General features: G+C 45.8%; 1 protein-coding gene across 2 annotated transcripts in view; it reads left to right on the top strand.

Annotated features, from left to right (window-relative positions):
* Positions 1-22,868, top strand: part of CAMTA1 (calmodulin binding transcription activator 1) — a 690,646-nt gene that overhangs the window by 450,988 nt on the left and 216,790 nt on the right. For both annotated transcript variants that reach the window (XM_088147580.1, XM_088147581.1), the window contains exon 5: positions 15,180-15,251. In XM_088147580.1, coding sequence (XP_088003706.1) covers positions 15,180-15,251 — 72 coding nt within the window. The remainder of the gene's footprint in view (positions 1-15,179; positions 15,252-22,868) is intronic.

The raw sequence follows: 22,868 nt of genomic DNA, 5'->3' as shown, positions 1-22,868 counted from the left end.
ACAGCGAATTTCTTCCATATTTGGTGCCCCCCAAACTCCATAGTTTTATCTGTGAAATTACCAGGCATTGCGCTTGACTCAAACAGCTTTAACAGCGCGCTTTTATTGTCTCAAGCCTATCATATTACTAATATAATATATATTATTAATATTATACTAATATCTTGTGGTTGGAGCTTTACAGCAGTGCTAGTAAAAGATGCTTTAAGGGAATCATCTTAGTCATCTAGTCCAACTCACCGCAACATCCACTAGAGCAGGGTTTCTCAAGCTTGGCAACTTGAAGATGTGTGGACTTCAACTCCCAGAATTCCCTGGCTGGGGAATTCTGGGAGTTGAAGTCCACACATCTTCAAGTTGTCAAGGTAGAGGAACGCTGCACTAGACCATCTCTGACAGATGATGCTCCAGCCTTTATCTGAAGCCTTGCAGGCAAGGTGAACTCACCCTTTCGTAAGTCGAGCAATTTCTCTGATGTCTGGCCCGAACCTCATTCCTTGTAGTCTCAACCCTCTAATTCTGGGCAGCAGAGAAGAAACCCACTCCCGCATCTTTGCGACAAACCCGTATGAGAATCTGATTCACTTTTGCTACTTTTCTGCTGGCGGGAATCCCAGTAAACCGAGAACCCCCTTGACTCTCCTTGCTCTCCAAATGAAGCTTTTTCACCCCTTCCGTGTGCTGCTGCCGGTACGGCTAAACCTTTGAAATACATCTATAAGGAAATAAAGTTTAAAATATGTAAAAATATTTGAAAAATGAATATGCTCAAACTGACACAAAGGGTGCTCGTGGGGACAGAAAGCTCCCGTGAGTTCACCGGCTCAGGAGGCTTGGGCCATTTAAATTTTTATGATTTTCTTCAAATTAAAGGGGGAAAAAAATTAAAAGTGGTCCTTCGGTGCCATCTAGTGGCAGAAGGCGTGCCATGCCACCCGTGGGCAGGTCATCACGTGGCCCATCCAACCGCCTCGCCTTAAGAAGGGTGACTCTGGATTGGAGCTTGTAAAAGTCCGCCGAAGGCTGTCATGAATTGATCTGAGAAAAGATGCCCTTGCAGAGAATTTTTGGCGCGCTCCAAAATTTCTTTGCAATCTGCAACTCTTTCCTTATGTTGCCCAAAGATGACCTTTCCTTTCGGGCGCCGGCCCTTCTTGTGAGCTGCCAGGAAAGCTGGTGTGTAATTATAGAAGGAAAAAAGGAAGGTGATGCAGAAGCTGGATGGCATTTCAGGTTTTCTCTTTTTCCGAACTGCCTCTTAAAAAGGCAACAGAATCGTAGCATCAGGGATCTCAGAGGTCCTCTAGTCCAGCCCCAGCTCAGTGTAGGACCTGCAGAAGCATTTCTTTGAGGGCCTCCAGCGCAGGGGACCACACCACGTCATGAGGCAGCCTGTTCCACTGACCAACAGCTCTCCCCATCAGGGGAGGCCTCCTAACACTCTGCATAAATAAATACAGGTAGCCGAAACCTTGTTGGCTTAATTAGGGGCTGGAGTCCTGAGAGAGAAGCCCCAGAGGGGGCCAAGGGGGGGGGGGGGAAACACTGCTTCTAGGCTGGGGTGAGATGAGGGTAGGGGTCATCAACCTGTCGAGGCTGGGGGGTGCTTCCACAAAACAGCTGGGATGGGTGGGCGTTAGTGAGAAAGCCAAACGGGTGAACTTGCTCTGTGCTTCCCCAATTTAGTTCCCCCAAATCCAGCTTGCAACCAGATCTCCATGGTCCAGGGAGCAGACACACTTCTAAACCATTTTTCTTTCCAAAGATGCTTTGGGGCTGGTGCCAGGAATTCAAGGCACCTGATGCTGGGCTGTGAGTCTGCCATGCGTCAGCGCCCCATTCCCTTTTCCTTAATTAAAAGAATCTTTTTTAAAAATGAAAGTCGGCTGGGAGAGGTGGCACACGCGGGGCCTGCAGACAGAGAGAGATTGGCAGACCCCAAAAAGGCCGGGAAGGTGGTTGTGGGGACTGGCTTTGGAGCAAGAGAGTTACCAGGTCAGAGCCCAGGCTTTGCCTGTCTGGGCAGGCAGGAGAAGACCCTCCTCCAAGCCGTCCCCAGTCCACAGCACAACTGCCCTTCCCCGTCCTGGGAATTTTTGTCAAGTTAAAGGAAAATCATGGACGCGGAGGGGGAGGGATTCCACCCATCTCTGTCCAGACCATTAATTCTGCATGCTCAGGACAGAATTAACCTTGGCAAGCCTTCTGGAGGGGAGAGTAATTCTAACCATAAAAATCTGCTGATTAAAGCTGGTTTTAGGAATTCGATTTCACTTAATGCCTTGGCGGACAGCCCATCGTAGCATTAACATAGCCACAGATACACAAGGCTTCCTGTTGTTCATTGTTGGGGGGGGGGAGCCTTTTCAATTAAAAAAATCAAGCTAATGAACCTCCCCCCCTTGCATGTTTTAAGCAAGAATTCATTTTAAGAACCCCTTTAATAAAGTGCATTAAGAAAGGAGCAGGAGCAAACGCACCGGGTCCAGCAATCCAGGACACTTGTTACATGCAAGGGTGGCAGCTATGCCCTGGTCTGGCCACGCACACTGCCAGTCTTGGGGGCTCAGTAATGATGTCTCTTCCAAAGCACGACTCCTGTCTTCTGAACCAGGCTATCCTGAATAGGTAGAATCACAAAATCATGTTTGGAAGGGGCCTCGGAGGTCATCGGGTCCAACCTCCTGCTCAGTGCAGGATCTGCTAAAACATTTCAGACAGATGCTATGCAGCTTCCATTGGTTTCTCTCTCTCTCTCTCTTTCTTTCTTTCTCCCTCTCTCCTTCCTTCCTTCCTTCCTTCCTTTTTCCTCTACTCTCCCCTCTTCTTTCCCTGCTTTCCCCTTTCCCCTCCTTTCCCTTTCCCCTTTCCCCTCCCCCTCCCCCTCCCCCCTGGCTGCCTGCCTGCCTGCCTGCCTGCCCGCCCCTCCCTCCCTCCCTCCCTCTTTCTTTCTTTCTTTCTTTCTTTCTTTCTTTCTTTCTTTCTTTCTTTCTTTCTTTCTTTCTTTCTTTCTTTCTTTCCACAGCTTATATGCTATTCCAATCATTCTAGGCTGTGAGCACTAACATACCATATTCTGTAAAAAACGGTTTTTAAAAAAACACATCAACAACATCAATTTACACTTCCCAGCGAGGAGCAAAACTATTTAATAAAACCCCAAACTATAGGAGGGAGCAAAATCCCTAATATGTTTATCCCAAGGCCTATTGGAAAAACCAGGTTTTGATAATCTTTCTAAAACCCAGCAGGGTTGGGGCCATATGATCTCCGGGAAATGCTGTTCCAAACCCTGTAAAATGTGGTGCCAGAACTAGGCCCAGTACTCAAGGTGATATCTGATCAAAGCAGAATAAAATGAAATGGTTACATCCCATGATATGGAAATTATGCATCTATTGGGACAGTATCACGTTTGTCTTTTTTGCAGCCACATCACGTCCCTGGCTTATATAATATTCCCCATCCTGTACCTGTGCATTTGATTTATGTTTCCGAAGTGAAGAAATGTGCACTGTTACATTTTATTTTGCACCTTCAGTCCCTTTCTCTAAGTGTCAACATTGTTCTTCTGTCTGTCTTCTAGAGTAACTCTTATCCCACCCAATTTTGTGTTTTCTGCAAATCTGATCAGCATCACCTCCCCTCTTCATTCATGTCATTAATAAAAAGATTGGAGCGTAAAAGAAAAGCCAGTTCCAACTTCGCATCTTGTGTTCTTAATTTCCCTAGTCAATTTCTCTTCCTTTTGCAGACCAAAATCCTACCTCGTCCTGGGTTGTTCAAGAGATAGAAATTATAAATATGTCTAGCTAGCTAGCGACTGCTGTCTCAGATGAAACCCACTTCCAAAATCAGCAACTAAGCTGCCTTATTTATCTCCTGAATCCCAGCTCCACAGAGCACAGTGCCTCTGCCAACCAGAAATAGGGGGGAAATGGGCAGAATTGTTAGCTTGGAGCACATCTTTCGTTCCCTGCACCCAGAGGACAGACTTCCATCCTTCTGCCTCCTGAGCATGTGCAGAGCATCCTGGCTTGCTTAAAATCAGATCCCCCAGTCTGGGAACAAATTGACCGTATATCCTTCCAGAATTCACTGTCATTTTTGAGAAGGAGAATGGTTTTTGTTGCTGGTTATTAAAGACTTGCTGACATAATAGGCCAAGATAGTGATTTTAAAAAAAAGCTAAGATGTAAAAGGGTCAAAAAAAAGTTGGTGGAAACAGACTTGCTCCTTTTCTCCTTTGCAAATTTGGCAGAAGACAGAAGAAAAAGGAAGGAGGGAGGGAAATTAAACGGAGTTAAACCGATCAGAGAAATTAAACTGAAATGGTGCAGAAGGGTGTGGCCTGATTGATTCCCTTAGGACTGAACTTTCAAGTAATGTTTGCTTGGGATTCTTGCAGCCTCAGACTGAGATTAAAAAAAAACAAAAAAACAATGTTTCTCCAGGGAGCTTTTTGCTGATGGAAAATGGCCGAGGAAACATTGCACAAGATGCCACCCGTGGGGCTTTCCCCAGGCTCCCCTCTTCCTTGGGATGGGAGAAATGGAGCCATCCTGCAAGTGGCATTTTGATGTCCTTTGAAGGGGTCTTTTTCAGAGCCTGCCTGAAGCCCAGATGCAAATGCTCCCAGCGCCGAAGGATGGAAGATGGAAAATCCACTGTGAGAATAATTAAATCCTCTTCAGGAACCCCGTGTCCCTCCGTGCCAGTGTAAAGGAGTCAGGCCACTCTGCTTGTGTCAGGAGAACAGAAATCAACCAAAAAGAGAAAGCTGATTGAAATATTAAATTATGCTAAGCAGGAGCCTTGCCAGGAGACCCTGAACAAGCAGAGAGGCCTTAATTTCCTCATTATATGTAAGCTTGGCTGGATGAAGTCTCCCTTCTGCCTGGGTGGGGGGATGAGATTGCACGAAAGGGATGGGGCGAAGGGAGGAAACCGGCGAGGAATGCTTGCCAGAATCTCTCCTGGTCCGAGCTCCAAGATTTGGCCTTCCGAGATGCCTGAATTTCTTTTTGGAGTTTGTACCGAGCGGGGCGCGTTTTCAGCTTGTGGGACAATCGTCGCGAAAAGCACCACGAGAAAGTGAATTGGGATCCTGTTTGGTGATGGTTGATCTGCGGGCAGGAGTGCCTGGACTCGGCAGCTGAACAAGGCACAGGAAGGATGCCGCACAAGACCCACACACCAACTTGGCGTTCTTGCACATACCGTTAAAAGTTCTGTCACAGGAGGGGGGGCCTTTTGCACACTTGGTGGTCAACATCTCCTTGGCAGATCATTGAACAAAGGCTGGATAGTCCTCTGTCTGCAATGCATTAGCAGAGGGTTGGATTGGATGACCTCTATGATGCATTTCATTTGGTTTTCTCCCAGTGCTTCCTGTCTTTTCTCCCCCTTGCCGTTGGCTGAATCCTTATTAGTCCTCTAAGGTTTAGTTGAGAGCAGTGTCTTTGCAACGTTAACTGCCTCCTACTCAAGCAGAAACTGCTCAAGTTTCTTCAGGATTCCCTCCCCTCCGGATTTAGTTCCTTCAAGTATACATTTTCTAAGGAATGATTCTCCTAGGATTCAGATGCGTGTGTAAATGCAATAAAGAAATGAGCAGCACTGACATTTCCTTGCACAAACACTCAACTGGCGAAATCTGTTAAGTCCTGTTGAATTTGTGGCCTGGGCAACAGATCTGGGCTGCAATAATCCAGATGGCCACTAGGTGGGAGAAAAATCCTCCTGGTGGTCCTATAGAGGTCCTCCGGGTTTTTCCAAACAGGGATCTGATAACCTAACCAAGATGAACCTGCTGAGGTCCCTTTTGCTGAAGGACACCATGCTTCTAGCTGTATGAAATCAAAGGACCATGTGATCCTTAAAAAATGGCTTAATTATTCCAAAATAAATCTTGTATCCTTTCTTTTTAGTTTTGGGATGGATCTGGAGTACAGGAACACTCCTGGTTATATCCTATTCCAGGTCCTTCAGATCTCCCAATGGCGCACCCATAACTGCTATAACTGAGTCCATCTACCTTGCTGCTGGTCATCCTTTCTTCACTTTTCTTCCCACCGATTAATTGATTATGAGCCATCAAGTCTGTGTCAACTCTTAGTGACCACAGATGTAGATTTTCTCCATGATGATCTATCCCCAGCCTGGTCCTTCAGCTCTTCCAACGGTGACCCTGTTACCCCTGTAACTGAGTCCATCCACCTTCTGCAGGTCGTCCTCTTCTCCTTCCTTCCACCTTTCCCAGCATTATGGACTTCTGAAGGGAGCTGGTCTTTGTGTTGACTGATTATGTGCCATCAAGTCAGTGTCAACTCTCAGCAACCACATAAATAGAATTTTCTTCCATGATGATCTGTCCCTAACCTGGTCTTTCAGGTCTTCCACTGGTGCACCCATCTCCACTGTAACTGAGTCTATCCACTTTGCTGTTAGTTGTCTTCTTCTTCTCTTTCTTCCCAATGATTCCCATTGTGCCATCAAGTCTGTGTCAACCCTTAGCAATCACACAGATAGACCTTCTCCAGGGTATCTGTCCTAACGTGGTCCTTCAGGTCTCCCAATGATGCCCCCATCGCCGCTGTAACTGGGCCCATCCACCTTGCTGCTGGTCCTCTTCTTCTCTTTTCTTCCACCTTTCTTAGCATTATGGACTTCTTCAGAGAACTAGGTCTTCACATAATGTGTTCAAAGTATGATAGTTTGAGCCTGGTCATTTGTGCCTTGAGTGAGAACTCTGGATTGATTTGTTCTATGATCCATTGGTTTTCTTTCTTGGGTGTCCATGGTCTTCTCAGAAACCTTCTCCAAATGCTATACATACAATTAATAAAAATAATCAAGCCAGAAAGTGTTTTCCTAATGCAGTGTAAACTTAGGTTTCCCACAGGCCAGGTCTTGGGTTAACAATGCTCTTGTGTCTGAGCAGAGCGTTAGTGGGGAGGAGACACCCCTTGCGAGAACTTAATTGCCAAATTTGTTGAAAGGAAGGCACCCTTTCAGAAGGCCTCCCTTTTCATACTAGGCAGTTCACTGATGATTGCAGCAAAGGATTTCCGTTTGAATGATGAGGATATTTGAAGCTTTCTGCTCTTAATTTTAATAATCATAAATAATGTTTATAGATACCGCGATCTATAATCCCGTTGCCTGTCTGGTGTTTATAGGACTTCATTCATTTATCCTCATTAAGGGCTACAGGATAAACTGCTCAACCCATTTGTTTTGCTCCTGTTCCACGCAACTGCTGACATTGCTGAAATATTTCAGCCAGGGGGTCATGCGCAGACCCCTTTGGGAATGGAGAGGTTGTGCTCCTGACCAGTAAGATATTTCTTCTTCTTCTTCTGGTGACACCTGCAACTGTGACCCCCAGAGAAATCTTGCTAGCTTTCCTGATCATAGAACTTCCTGAAATGCATCATCTTGAGTTAAGGGATTCTGTTTGGGGAGAGAGGGTGTGTGTGTGTGGGTACACAAGTAAAGTTCTCCAAGCACTGACCATGAGGTTGGGGGCTACACCTCCTCCCACAGTCTTCCCAATTACATTTCCCCACCCCTGCTTCCTGATTCTTCAAACCTATTTGTAAGGCGTTATCAATTTTTTAGTTGCGATCTCGCTTTATAGTCCTTGACTATATTATTAAACTTGCAAATCCTGTTCTTCCAAAAAAAAAAGACAAAGGGTCCCCCTCCTTTTTTTGTTTTTCAGATTTATATCTTCAACATGAATTTTATGGCTTTTTTATCTGGAAAATGCAGTTAATTTTTATTGCTGTTTTCACTCTTGTCACCATTATCCCACCAATTGGATTTATTAAGATTTGTTTCCAGATCTTCCTTCCAGTTGAGACAATAGGCTGATGGGGCCCCATTTCCTAGCCCCTCCTATACTTTAGGGGGTCCTGGAGCAAAGAATTTGGGAGTGTTGATGGAGGGGGTGCATTAGGCACCTATCCAAGATGCATCTGGTGTTGAATGGATGCTGAGATGCAGCCAGACCCAGGACGTCTGCTGTCGATGAACAAAAATAGCAGAAATATGTTCTGTTGACTATCCTGGTGTGGCATCCGATTACAATCAGATTGTAGCATTGTGATCAAGAGAATCGTTTCTCTCTGTTTTGCATTCAACACACCACACTCGAATATTGCATCCAGTTTTGGCTCCGCATTTTAGGAAGGGCCTTGACAAACTGAATCACATCCAGAGGAGAGGAACCAGAATGATAAACAGAACGGTTGGTGTTGCTGTGTGTGTTTAGCCTGGAGAAGAGAAGACCTCAGGGATACATAATAGCCTTTGTCAAATATTGGAAGGATGTCATGTAGAAGACAGGGTAGAATTGCTCAAATTGTTCCAAAAGTTGTTGTTATTGTTGATGTTAGATTTTGTCCCATTTGGTTGCAGAGTCCACTCATTTTGGCACTTCACTCGCCTGGTTCTTACAGCAAAGTTATCAGTGCATGTTGCAACAAGGGGTTATGTTCATCAGCTGGCTTGTCACAAAGCCTGGTGTTGATTTGTGCTGGGAAGGAGTGACTGGTCCAGGGTCACCCAACTGGCCTCTGTGTTTGCCCTAAGTAGGACTGGAACCTGAGACTCCCAACTGCTAGTCCAGCACCTTAATCACTCCACCATGCCAGCTCTCCAGTGGCTGTTCCACAAGACAGGACATGAAACAAGGTTTAAGTAAGAAGGAAGTCAGCTAGACATCAAGAAGAATTTCTTAATGGTAAGAATTCTCCAACAATGCAATAAAATGCCATCAGAGCTGGAAGACTCTCCTTCACTAGATATGTTTAAAGAGGGGCTGGACAGCTGGGAAAAGGGGAGTAGATGTTCTCCAAGACCCCTTTCAATCTTTGCATTCTATGATCCTATGATCCAACAGGACTGGATGGTCATCTGTCAGCAATGCGCCAATAAACCCTGCACTGAGCAGGGGTTGGAGTACGTGATCTCATGCTTCTTAGGTAGAGCCGTGGGCCTGAGGTTTATTCTGATGTCAGCAAAGTAGCCTTTAAGAAATGGCAGGTTGGAGGCTATGACTGTTGGGCAGATTCCCAGTTTCTGGACTAGCTATGGCCATCAAGTGCAGTCCTGACTTCTCCACATGATACAGGACAAAGTCCTTGCATAGAGTATTCCAGGCTTATGTCCATGTCACATGCTGTCCAGGGGATCAGGAGCATGTTCTCTGTTAACTTACCCCATGAAAAACTCAATAAGGATTCAAGCAAGCCTTGATAGGATGGAGAACTATGCCCCAATCCAGCAAGATGGATTTTCAGGGAGATCAGGGCTAAGGTCTGCATTTCAGCCCCAAAGGAAGAAATCGACCAACCTCAAGGCGAAATGTAAGTGTGGCATCTGACCAATGGATTGAGTTGACTCAGATCATCAGAAATGTTTGGCTCAAACCAAATCCATAGACACAGGCGGATCAGAAGGTCTGAATGACATTGAAGTTTCAGAGCCCTCTGGAAACAGGCAGTTTCTTAACTGCTAATCCTCAGTTTTTGTTGCCAACTTGCATCTTTGTAAAAGAGGGAAGAGTTCTCAGGGGACCAGCTTTTCCTTGCCTTCAGCTCTGCTTGTGTCCTTTCATCCTTCTCCAGTGTCTCTTGACTCTGGAAGCAAATCCTTTTCAGGACCCAGTCCTACAAGGATGCTCCACCTAACCAAAGAGAAAACTGCACTGCTCCACCCCTTGTAAGCCCCTCTCAGCCCCTCCCCCATTTCCTCAACAGGCATGTGCTCGTTGAACTCTTCTTGTTGCAAAGGGCTGGGGTGGTACAGCCCCACAGGCTTTTGAGATGGTCAGGTTGATGGTGTGGATGGTCAGGTTGATGGCTCTTCTGGAGTGAGCAGCTATATTAAATTTAATAAATAAATAAATATTTGATGACTGCCAGTTCAGTGCTGTGGCCAAAGGAAGCTAGGTCATCTCACTTGTTCGGTCTGAAGATTTCTGCAGACCGACAAGCGGATGAAGGAACTGGAAAGAGTGCAGAGCAACAAAGATGGCGAGGGGCTTGGAGGCTGAATCGTATGGAGAATGGTTAAAGGAAGAGAAGAGACAGGATAGCACTCTTCCGATCCTTGACGGGGGTCACAGGACAGAGCGGGTGGATTTCTTCTCTTCAGCATCTGAAGGTGGGACAAGAAGCGGCAGGGGAGATCCAAACTCAGAACAAGGAGAACTTTCCTGATTGTGAGAGCTCTGAAGCAGGGAAGAGCCTCCCTCCTGGAGTGGTGGGGGCGCCATCGCTGAAACGTTCAAGCCAAGGTTGGACAGTCTGGCATGGTCTGAGGATTCCTGCCCTGGCCAGGGGGTTGGACTAGAAGACCTGCACGATCCACCCTACAAGTCTAGGATCCTCTGTTTCAATGTCATGGAAGCACCATTTCCTTGACTTTTGCTAGATTTGGAAAAACCGTTTAACTTAGAAAAAAAATCATTCTGCCCCCTTAGCCAAAGGCCCAATGACACTCAGTGCTTCAGGCTGAGTCAGACCAGAATCCTCTTAGTTTAAATTAATTTTAGAGTGAGTCACTCTTTGCTGTATCCTCTGCTCTCAGGAGACAAACAGGATTTTAATTGGCTGCTCTGACTCCCCATTAATACTAACTAGATTTTCAGACTGGGGGCTATGCCTTTCCTTGCAACCATCTGAATCGCTCTGCCTAAACCATGTTTTTCAAGCCTTGAGATACTCTTTCCCCAAACCAGTTGTTTGGTGCATGTTTAAAAATTGATGGTTTCATTTCCTCTTCCGTGATTGTACTGGGAACCATGGGAGTTCTATGCAGCACATTACTATGGCCTTTCACATGCCCAGCCCATAATAATTTTACTCTGGATAATTGTCAGAATGGCTGAATACATTTGTAAAGCATTTTGCAGGACAGAAGCTCTCAAGTGGCCCTGGGCCCTTCATTGTTGCAGAAGCCTAATGAGTAGGCAAGAGTCTTCTACAGCAGCCAGCAATGCCTTCACATTGGTACTCGAGGACCTGGACAGGGTGCTCAGTCCTTGGGAGCTGTAGTTTCAGGGCCTCCTTCTGTCCTTGATCAAGATGATCCACTTCTCTCTCTCAGAACAGGATAGAGAACAGAAGCCATCCTGCAGTCCTTGAATTCCAGCCCCCCATGTGTGTGATGACCCCAAGTGGTGAAATCAGCCTCTCTGCTGCTCTGAAAAAGTGTCCAGACGCTCAAAAAGCTGTGCTCTTCTGAATGGCTCTTCTGAATTGAATCTTCTGCTCCTATAAATACTATTGTGGGCCTTGTTAATTATGATGTCAACCTAGGAAGGCTGTAGCTGATACAGAAATCTTCCCAGCTGTCCAGAAGCTCTGTAGTGGTGACCAATTATGTACCTGACCTGGGGGAGACCCTCATGTCAGCTTAGAAGGTTAAGGACTCCAACATCAAGGGTTTATTCACAAGGTCCATTAATGAAGCCAGAAGTTAGAGGCTGAGTATGTTGCAAGAGTTTGGACCATCCTAAGACTTGCAGCTAAGGAGAGGAGAGAGAGAGACCTGACAGGACAGGGGTGGGTTTTAAAAAAGTCCAAGCCCATCCTTTTATGGGAATGGCTGCAGAGCCCACCTGAGCCACTTTGAAGCCATCACTTTGTGAACTCCTGTGGAGCAGATCTGCCCCTACTGCAAGTCCCACATTTCCAGAAGGACCCTGAGAAACTGCAGCATCTGGGTGGCGGGCAGTCTAGGGATCAAATCTAGGAGGAGCAGTTGAAGGAGCTGAATATCCACAAGAAGGAAGGTTAAGGGAAGATGTGAGGGTAGTCTTCAGGAATTGAGAGGGTTGCCCTTTAGAAGATGAGACAGAGTCACTCCAGGAGAAGGACTAGAATTAGAGGTGGATGCTACCAGGAAGCAGATATTGGAACAAAGTCATGGCAACACCAGGACCATACAAAGACACTGTAGCAAAAGTTGGGGATGCTAGATCTTCAGGCTGTTCCTCAGACCTACTGGCTGAATTCACACAGCACATGCTAAAGACCCAATGGTTGTATTCATACAACTTATTAGGTGGACTTCATTTTAACTTTGGTTTCTTTTCCTACTCTTCCTCTTCCTCTTCCTCTTCGTCCTTCTTTTTCTTCTTGCTTAACAAACTGTGTTTGGTTACTTTAGGGTTCCACGTATTGTGCAGAGTCTGAATATGACTTCATTCACTCTCCCAAGCAACCCAGTCCCCCAATACGTTCATGCTTTTCAGTTTTTGCTCATCCAATCTGGGGTTTACCAACATCTCTTCTATGCCAGATGTTTAGCTTAGCCAAGGTTTTCCGGTCTCATTGGTGCTCAGCTCAAAGAGGGGGTTGAAACTCATGATGGTGGGGACAAGATCTGTCTGGTCTCACTAGCACCAGGACCTCCAGCAAAGTCACCCACGTCGAATAAACATTCACATCTTGAGAAGATGTAACATCAGCTCATGACTTATTTAGTTCTTTTTATTTCAGCTGCAAAGAGAAGTTCTATTTTCTCAGAAAACTGCTGTATCTTAATCCTCCGGCACATGGCTCTCAATGTTGCTTGTATTCACACAAAGCATCTTGTTTTAAAATATTTACAGCGGGTAGAGCTTGCAATAATGTTAATATTTCAGAACGCCTTGCAACGCAGGGCGCAACACTGGCTCGCCGAGGCAGCCTTTAAAATAAAGAAATAAATAAGTCCTGTAATAACTCGAAATCCCGATGGTTTTGCTGCTGTTTCTGCGGTTGGCCCGGGTTGTGAGAAAGTTGGCTTTTCCTGTGGCAGCATCTTAAAAGAGAATGTCTAGGCGTTTAAAAAAAGTTACTCTGCCAAGGCCATCAATGCTGCGTGGATGTGGCAAAATCAGGACAGTGCATAGTGGCAGCCGAGCAAGATAATGCAACATTTGCGTGGAAATGTGGTGTGCGACAAAGTGCTCAGAGCAACCTCTAGATGGGCTGGGATTTGGGGGGAGAAAGGCCATAAGGTGATGTTTGCATCTGGGACGTTTGAAGTCCCTCGGAAGAGCAGCATTCAAGGCTGGGGGGGCACCTGATAGATGCGTTCTGAGGATCTACCCCAGTTTTGAAGGGGGCCACCAGAGTCTTAAAAATGCATTCCTCCCTGCATAAGTCATTGATCAAGGCTGCAGGTTTTTCTCTCTCTTAACTTCTGGGTAGATCTTCCTCTCCTCTTGGGCGTAAGTGGGGCGGGGGGGATGGCCTGCAGCTGCTCTGAAATGGGGTGGGAAGCCAGAGGCGGCTGACCTTTGGGGAAAGAGGAGGGCAGCGTCGCTCACACACAACACAACACTGGGCTCACTTGTCATTTGACAGTGCAGGAACGCCATGCTCCCCCATGAGAATTTCTTTGAAATCTCTTCTCTCGTGAAAGGAATTTCAAGAGCAGCTTCTCTTTCATCAGACTGAATGATGACTGTTAGGGAAAAAACAAGGGGAAATTTTCTGCATGGCATCAGTTTCTTTCTTGTATTCTCCTAGTGAGCCTTCCTTCCTTCCTTCCTTCCTTCCTTCCTTCCTTCCTTCCTTCCTTCCTTCCTTCCTTCCTTCCTTCCTTCCTTCCTCCCTCCCCTCCCCTCCCCTCCCCTCCCCTCCCCTCCCCTCCCCCCTCTTTTCCCTTCCCTTCCCTTCCCTTCCCTTCCCTTCCCTTCCCTTCCCTTCCCTTCCCTTCCCTTCCCTTCCCTTCCCTTCCCTTCCCTTCCCTTCCCTTCCCTCCCTTTGTCCCTTCCCCTTCCCCTTCCCTTCCCTTCCCTTCCCTTCCCCTTCCCCTTCCCTTCCCCTTCCCCTTCCCCTTCCCCCTCCCTCCCTCCCTCCCTCCCTCCCTCTTTCTTTCTTTCTTTCTTTCTTTCTTTCTTTCTTTCTTTCTTTCTTTCTTTCTTTCTTTCTTCTGTGCCATGTGGACAACCCAATAGGAAGTTTCTTGCCCATTTCTTGATTCATTGAGCCGAGTTCATTTTTATCCCGCCTCTCTACTCAAATAAGTACTCTAGGCAGCTAAGAGTGATTAAAATACAAAATAAACGTTGTAAAATGAGAATTAAACTCAGGACAAAAATTAATCAGCAATTCCCTAGAGAAGAGATGCATCCATACAGATTTTCAGAAATGCAGAAAAAGTGGGATCCATGTGCAGTTCTCAAGGGAGTGCATTCAATGCCCTTGACAGGCATCATGCACTATATGAAATGGAAATTTATTCTCTTTCCCTTGTGATGAATTCACTCCCTTGTAGAACAAATGGAAATGATGCTGGTTAATTGTTCAGTGGAAGGGGAAATCCACATGTTGGCATCACTTGGTTCTCAAGTGAAGACACCTGGAGACCAAAAGATTAGAATTTCCAAACCAAATCATTTTTCAAGAAGTTTGATTCCAAATAAAAGGACCATCAATTGGGAGCAGAAATGAATGAAAGAAGGGAATAGATATAGTCAAGTTTGGAATACACCACATGCTTTTTCTGGGACCAGCCTACTAAGATGTTCTTCTGGTGCTCCACAGCCTCTCTATCTAATGGACTATTTTTAATAGAAGCCAAACAGATTGGAAGCCTTCACTGATATCTATGTAAGAAGGCCATTATCTGCTTGGCCCTGCAGATATTCTTTGAAAAAAAGCTACATTTCAAAAGCACGGTTGGAGCTACATCCAAAAGACCACCACAAAATAGGGCATAAGTTAACTGAGGCAGTTGAGAGCATCCAGGCTGGACACTAGAGGGTTCGTCTTCTGCTGAGAAGATGTTTTGAGATTGGCTAAGACCACCAGGGCCGCATTTTGTGAGAGCTGTCAAAATTCCCAAAGAATTGTGCTGGTGCCAAAGAAAGTTCCAGTGCTCAGTTTTCTCTGCAAATTTCCACACTGATGGACATTGTAGGAGGAGAACCAAGTTAGTCTATGGTAGCCCAAAATCAGGGGGAGTCGGGAAGCACCTTTTCCAACTAATGAAGTTAGTTGGAACTTTCCAACTAACCAAGTTAATTAAGCTTTCGTGAGCAAACTTCTGCCTTTGGATATAATTTGTTAGTCAGAAAAGAGTCCTGATCAGTCAATGGTTCTTCTCAAATATTTTGCTTATCCTCACATGCTGAACGGTGTTCCTTTTCTCTTATTTCTCCTTGTCTGTAGTGTCTGTATGGCTGTTACGTCCACTCCTCAATCATCCCCACGTTCCACCGAAGGTGCTACTGGCTACTTCAGGTAAGTTAGGTGTCACTTGCACATTAGCAAGAGCACCTCTTTGATGGGGGGTGGATGGACTGAAGTTGGTCTGGTTCAGAAAATGCTTTCTTTCCTCTGTGGTTGCTCACGAAACGGATGTTTCCATTCTGACATAGGAGTTTGGCCAAGAAAAATGTTTTTGGTTGGTTGGACATTCATGTGGTTTTTTGATGGAGCAACTAAGGGAGATGTAGGCTGGAGAGCCTGTAGAACTGAACCAATCACAGGGCACTGAATCTTCAGAGCAAAAGTGGATTGGCTGGCCATAATCGAAGAAGGAGAACTGGCCAATCACAGTGCTTGAGTGATGGGCAGGTCCCGGACAGTTGTGGTTCTCGTGTTCTTTCTCTGCAATTGGTTTGAAAATTTGCATTTCCTTTTATACCTGATTGGTTTCTCCATGTTGGTTTGAACTGAGCTGGGAAGGCGTCCTTCTCTTGCTGCTGTTCCAATCTCTGGTGTTCGGAAGAAATGCTCTCAGCAGAAGGCCGGGCAAGGGTTACATCCTGCAAAAGAAATACTGCATCATATTTTTAAAAATCAGCTGTTTTGAGAGCTTGCTTATCTTCTTACCCGAAGTGGCAGCTTACAGGGTTTTGCCGCGTGGGAAGAGTTGCAAGGGTTTATGGCTTCCTGAGCAGTTTTTCCTCCACCAAGGGCGTGCAGAGAATGTGTATCTAAAGGAAGGCGTCCCCTTCTGATTGTCCCAGGATAGGTGGGGCAGGTTGGGTGAAGGTGTGAGGAACTAGACAGGGAAGGAGATGGCCAGCAAGTGGCAGAATGCAAGTAATGCAATGTGCCAGGTGTGGAAACTGGGGGACGCAGAAACCACCAGTAGTACTTTTCTCGTCCCTGATCCTACCACCTTTTTCTCCATTTCCTTCTCTGTGGCAGTTCTTGTGAAGCAGAAGATCCTGCTGTCCCCCCATTTTCATTGTTGTTTGATTGATTGATTGATTGATTGATTGATTATGTGCCATCAAGTCACTGTTGACTCTAAATGACCACACTTATAGATTTTCTTCAGGAGATGATCTGTCCCCAACCTGGTCCTTCTGGTCTTCCTGCAGTGGCTGTTCTTCAACCTACACAATTTTCATTACCATCTTGTCTTGGAGAACTTCGTCACAAAATTCAGAGATATGTGAACACCAAAAAATAACTGTCTCTTGTTTTGCATATTGATTTGGAAAGTCTTAACCATTTAGCTTCCTGTTGAAGTGCAAAGTGAGTGAAAAACTTGTCTCTCTTCTTCTTACTACTGTCCTAACCCTTGGAAGTCTGTGTGTGCATACGCTGGTGGTGGCACCATTCAGTGATTCACAAATACCCATTGTAATTGTAGAGCAGTGATATTTGGTGGCCCATTCTTGAGCCAAAGGTTTCAATAGTCCATTCTCGACCTGTGGCCCCCTCCCCAGGTGGACTACAGCATCCAGTATCCCTCAGCATTGGAAGGCTAGATGGATCGTGTTCTGGCTTAGCAGAGGTTCTCCATTCTTGGTGCAAGGGGTCTATGATGAGACGGCCATGTTTGACTCTAGTTTAATGGGACGCCCTGAGAGCAGATTAGAAGCAGAGGCTGGTACAGGTAAAAAGAAGATAGACGTGGGAGCCAGTTCTCCAGCCTGGCCTCTCCCCAGGGGAGATGAGAAGTTCTCCCAGGTCTCCTGTGTTGAACTCTAGCCCCATGCTTGCATAGTGGCCAGTGTGTCTTTAGCAGCCCACCTGATCATTTGATAGCCAGAACTCCGGTGTGGCAGCACACTCTGAAAGAAAGTCCAGATTTACTTTGTTCCTTTGTTCTCCCTCCTTTGTTCATCCCTGGCCTCCATGTTTCTCCACGTTCCCTTTCCTCATCTTCTCCTGGGAATCACCACTTCATTTGGCTCCCCATTTTTAACCATCACCCCTCTTTCTATTTTTCAAGGCAGTGAAGACTTAGGTTATTGAAGTGGGTGTATGGCAGGTAAATTGGGAAAGGTGGTGATGATGGATCTGCAAAAATATATCTCATGGACATAAGAACGTTTCAGTGTCAGCGCGAAAGGTTATGCACGCAGAGAGTTTTCTTTGTGGGGGGAGACCCATGTTCCTTGGAGGCCTCTGAGAAACCTTTTTCCAAAGCCCTCATGCTGCAGAATGGGATTGCTGTCATCAGCCTGGTACATGATGAAAGTAATAAGAGATATGAGGTCCTTCATAAGTGCTTGCAAATTATGATCATTGCTGTACTGTTCTCAAGGTTTCTGCCATTTGAAACGTCCTCTGATGCTCCTCTTCTGTGCCTCTTTGCACTAGAGAAGTTATCCATCAGCTTCAGCGCTCTATGGATCTTTCCTTAGCAGAAAAGTCTGCTTGCCAGCTCTTCAGATAGTCTCCCTCTGACAAGACGATTGATTGGCATTCACACAAGCCAAAAAGAGGGGGGGCATTTCGTGAGGGACGACATCAGGCATTCTGCTGAGGGAAGCCAAATTGCTTTAATCAGCCCCCAAGGACAGGTTGTGCCTTTATTATGGAGAAAGTGGAGCTCATGATTCATACGACCATCTTCCTGATGGAAACAGCATCCTTTGATGATGCCCTCAAGGTCACCCAACGTGGAGAAGAGAGAGACAGAGAGGCCAAGAATGGAGGCACTCACTCGCCTTTAAATGCCTGCTGAACTCATCCATCCATCATCAAAGGCAAAAGGGGAGGGGGGAAAGGACGGGTCAACGTCCCCTCAAGGACCGGATCCTTGCTGCCCACCTGAGTTCTGAGCAGGGATGAGAAGAACCTTTGGGGTCCATCCTTGGCAAGGGACTCTCCAGCTCCCTAGGACAGTTGCCTTTCCAACCTTCTTGATCGTGACCATGGGTCTTGCCTGGGCTTGGGGCGGGAGGGCTCACTTGATAAAACCCCCACCAGCTTTGGAGTTCTCCATTCTTCTGCAGCATGGAAAACTTCCCACTTCTCAGCCAAGACTGTACTCAAGTTTAGGTGAATACTTGAATGTTTGCAGTTTTTTTGGAAAGAACACCCCCCGCCCCCAAGGATACCTGATCCTCTCCTGCCGTTCCCCTACTCTTCAGGAGCAAAGCCTAATGATTTTCAAATCTAGAGTCTGCACAGGGCTTCGTCTGTTTAAAATCTATTTTAAAATGTATCTTCTCCCCCCCCCCCGAAAGAACTTTCTCCTGTTGTTACCATTTTTGCTTTTTAAAGCCAGTGATTCAGTGAAGAGCTTACTGTACTTACCATGTCTGTAGATATATAGTCAACTCCCTTTTCACTATAGTGTCTGGCCAGCTTTTGTATACACTGGGGGGAGCTTTGCTGCTCAGGAGGCCTCTCTGCACTTCACAGAACCATAGAGGAGGGGGATTTCAGAGGTCATCAGTCCAACCCTTCAGGTCCTTTCCAGCTCTCTGCCTTGCTGTGATTGGCTGGGACTGGACCATGAGGATGCCTCCCCCACTGGAGTATTCAATCTCTGAGGATCTGGGAGATGTCATACCACTCGTTCCCCATGCCACGTTCATGCGATGCACGAGTCCGCCATTATAAGCTACAGTTGCCCATACGCCTTTGAGGAAGTACCAGAAAATCAGCAAATCCTAGAGTTTGAAGGGGTCAGTGAAGCCATGGAGTCCACCCCATGCTCATGGCAGGAGTCTAGATTAAAGCATCCGAGGCAGATGGATGTCCAGCCTCTGCTTGAAACTATCCTGCGCAGGATGGATTCTGTCTGACATTACTTGCCCTGTCAAACTCTCCTATTACATGGCTGTTTTTCCGTGGTGTCCGTGGGAGAGAGAGGGTCAAAAGAGTCAAGATGGTGATCGCAACCATGCAAGCCCCACCCCCTTTTTTTACAGGCACCCTTGACTTTTTTGACCCCCCCTGCAGACACACCTACTGCTTGTCAGCTGGATTCTTGTTTCTATCGGAGATCCTGCTGGATCCAGTTCTCCAAAGCCAAACCCTTGAAAAAGTAAGGTTTCGCTCAGTCCAAAATGGGCCTCTGGGCCCCCCAACATTTCAGCCTTTAACAGAGCTGCCTCCGGGGCACCCAGGGGATCCTGCTCAGGGTGTCTGCAAAACTGGAGCCAGCAAATACAGGTCAGTGTCTGGCCCTCACGGCAACTCAAAGGTGGTTTTTAAAACATCAGGACATGCTCTTATGATGGTCTTGGGAGACAGGAGGAAGAGCCGCAGACTAGGCACAGTCAGATAAGAGGGAGCTCATCCTGCAGAAGGACGGAGGGTGTAGGAAGCATCTCAGAAGGGACCCTCCCTAGTTATTTGGAGAATAAAAGGAGAGGGAGAAATGCTTTCAGGCTTGGGAGATTCTGTTAATGTAACTTTGCAATAAAGATAGATTCACGGCTGGTGCTTCTTGTGTGGGCTACCTCGAAGAGCTAACAGCTGGCTGCAAAGCTTAAGCCTTCCCTTGCCCCACTCTCATCCTTGAGGTGCTGGACCCCAAAATCTCCAAGCTGACAGTCCCAACCCAGGCCTCTGAGGCTGGGGAAAATCAGCACCACCTCCTGCCCCATCCCTCAGGATCTCTTTAGGATCCTCCTACAGGATCTCTTCAAGAGCGGAGCCCCAAAGGCAAATCGGAAGCAGCATTATTGGAAGCCATTCTCAAGCCATCATTTAAGCTTGTTTGCTTAAAACGGCACTAAGACTTTTGGGACATCCTGTGTATGAACGTGGGCCCTATCCCAATTTGGGCTTTCTTATCTACAGACATAGATCTCTAACTATTGGTTTACGGTAGTGTTCATAATTTTATCAGTGATTGCACTCTGTGAACCAAATATATTCAGCTTAAAATTCAATAGGAGTTTTGGGGGGTGATTTAGAGAAAGGATTTAAAATATTCTATAATATCACAAGTCCTTAATGATATCCTGGAGCATACCAGTCTTTGTGATAAGTTAGATCCGTTGTTCATCCACCCATACCTAATCATCTGTATCTTATTTCCTACCTTTACACATTGTGCATTTCTTTGCACTTACATTCTTTAAAAAATACTTTTTTTTTTTAAGAGTTGAGCCAAAAGGTGTTTTCCCAACCCTTCCCCAGCAAGGACGTCTTTTTTTCCTGGAAAATGTTTATTCTGGGCCTTCGGACACTGGTGTCATATCGTGATGACAAAAAACTCACACTCAGCTATTCAGAAACAACAGCGGTTGCATTCGCCAGGCGGCACACCAAATCATTTCCATAATCCACAACAGCCAGATAGAGCATTAAATAGGCATTTATGTTCATTCCTTTGCTTCACAGGAACATCAGGCTTCTGGTTTGTTAGAGCTGTAGTAGTTCAGTGTTTATTCTCTAAGCCACAAGAAAAATAGCATCTAAATCAGTGTTTCATGACCTCAGCAACTTTGAGATGCGTGGACTTCAACTCCCAAAATTCCCCAGCCAGCCATGCTGGCTGGGGAATTCTGGGAGTTGAAGTCCACGCATCTTAAAGTTCCCAAGGTTGAGAAACACTGATCTAAATCTTTCATTTAGTGATTCCTGAACTCACTTGCCCTTTCTTAGCTTTGTACCCTCTGGGGAAGAGGTCTCAAACTAAGCAAAAATCAGTGGCACAGCCCCTTCTGCTCAGCTATGGAGCCTGTTCCTAAAATGCAGCCTAGAATCATTGAGCTGGAAGGGACCTCTGAGGTCATCTAGTCCAACCCCTGCTCAAATGAACCCACCACTCTGTTTTTCTCAGCCTCACTTGCCTCTTTGGGGGTTCAAGTCTGACAATCAGTCATTAACTTTCCACCCCCTTAATTTCCATGTTCATAGTGCAAAGGGGGACAGATGCTGGAGCTCAACTTGTAGACTTACACCAGGGAAGAAAGAGAGTTTGAGAACCCTGGCAAATGTCTTCATGTCCATGGGGCGGCTGTGAGTTAGGTGGGCCACTGGTGTGTCTCAGGATGAGGCCTTAATCAGAATAACTGCTGAGTCCATCTCCCCCTGTTGCACGTTCCTAACTGACAAGCCCTAATATCCGAGGCTGAATTTGATTCATTGGAAACCAGGTTGTGGTTGAGATCATTCCATTCACAAGATATGTTCAGTGGCAGTTCAGTGGCCATAGTGACAGGTTCCTACACCAGGCTGGGGGCTGGACTCCAAGATCCCTTCCAGCCCTTCCATTCTATGATTCATAGTAACAGGGCTTTCATTACAATTAAATCTCTAATTCTTCAGCATCCTCTTTGGTTTGGATGTTTTAATTTCATCTTTCGACTCTTCCTACACTTTTAGCTCGTGCAAAGTTTTAATCATCCAGAGTTTCTGAAAACTTGTCCTCCCCATTTTAAAGGGGGGGGGGTGCATTCCTTTTTTCTTCTACTTTGTATTATCTTTTATTATTCTTTTTCAAATCTTAATAAAATTATTAGAGAAAAAAGAGTTTCTGCCAGCATGTTTGTAGAGAAAGGATGGGGCGTGGGGACGACAGTCCCAAACTGAAGGTTTGCATATCTCACTAAACCAGGGTTTAACTCTGGCTGGGTTCACAGAACATGTGAAGCCCAGAATCGAACCAGCTACCCTGAGGTTGGGCGCAGTGTGTGAATTCAGCTTCTATGTACATTCACGGAATCATGGAAGGGAATCTGAGAGGCCTTCTCATTTTCCCCCTTCTGAGTATAGGATCTGCTAAAGAATTCAGGATAGATGGCTATCCAGCTTGGAAGATCCCCAATGAAAAGGAACAGAACACTTCCCAATATTTTTTATATGAGCCTCGCTCCTTTCTCCTTCTCTCTGCACTGATGGTGTGCGTTTGCGTGGCTAAAAACTTCTTTTTTTTTTTTTGCTTTCCAGCGCACTGTGCAAAAATGATAAGACCATGATCAGGGTAATAAACCAATATAAAGACAACCCCGTGCAATGCAGGGGAACATCTATTAGTGTCTTGAGGGCTTCTGTTTCTTTCTCTAGAAAACAGGAGAGAAGATGGGAATTTAGCAGCCATGCAGCCAAAATCAGGTTCTCTGATCTTAACAGTTTTTCCTGCTTGGGATCAAATTCTTCTCTGGCTGGAGAGATTGGTTGGGGAGGGGATAGCATCCCAGAAAACTGCACCTCTTCTAATTTAAGCCTTGGTGGATGATTTATAGTTTTGATGATTAGACAGGATAGATTATAGAAAGAAGAGAGTTATGTTATAACCATAGAGTAAGAGGTAAATTTAGAATTGCACTTACAACTCCTGTAAAGAAGATCGGAAACTGCATCTTTGTATCTTGTTTCTTTCTTTTCTATTCTTCTTCTATCTTTTCTCCCCTTTCTTGCACTTTTCGCTTACCCTTTGATTTCTTTCTTTTTCTTACTTTATATTACTTTGCCATAGTTTTTATCTTCCTTTCTAAAAATCTTTAATAATAGATAAATCATATTTCTATATTTCTATAAATAAATATACAAAATAATTTAAGCCTTGATGGGAAGGCTGAAAAAAATCCAGCCCCTAATTAGGTTTCTGGCACTCCCACATATCCTGGAGGGTTTGTCAATAACCCTTCTTAGCAGGGACCGGAATCCCAGTGACTGGATCCGGTTTGCGTTGGGTCCTTTTTAAAT

This window comes from Python bivittatus, unplaced genomic scaffold, assembly GCF_059951505.1.
Source record: "Python bivittatus isolate LINGU-HERP-01145 unplaced genomic scaffold, Pbiv_v1 ctg000510_np1212, whole genome shotgun sequence".
Taxonomy (NCBI): Eukaryota; Metazoa; Chordata; class Lepidosauria; order Squamata; family Pythonidae; genus Python; species Python bivittatus.
Note: the sequence above shows the minus strand (reverse complement) of the source record. Positions and strands in the feature narration are given on the sequence as shown.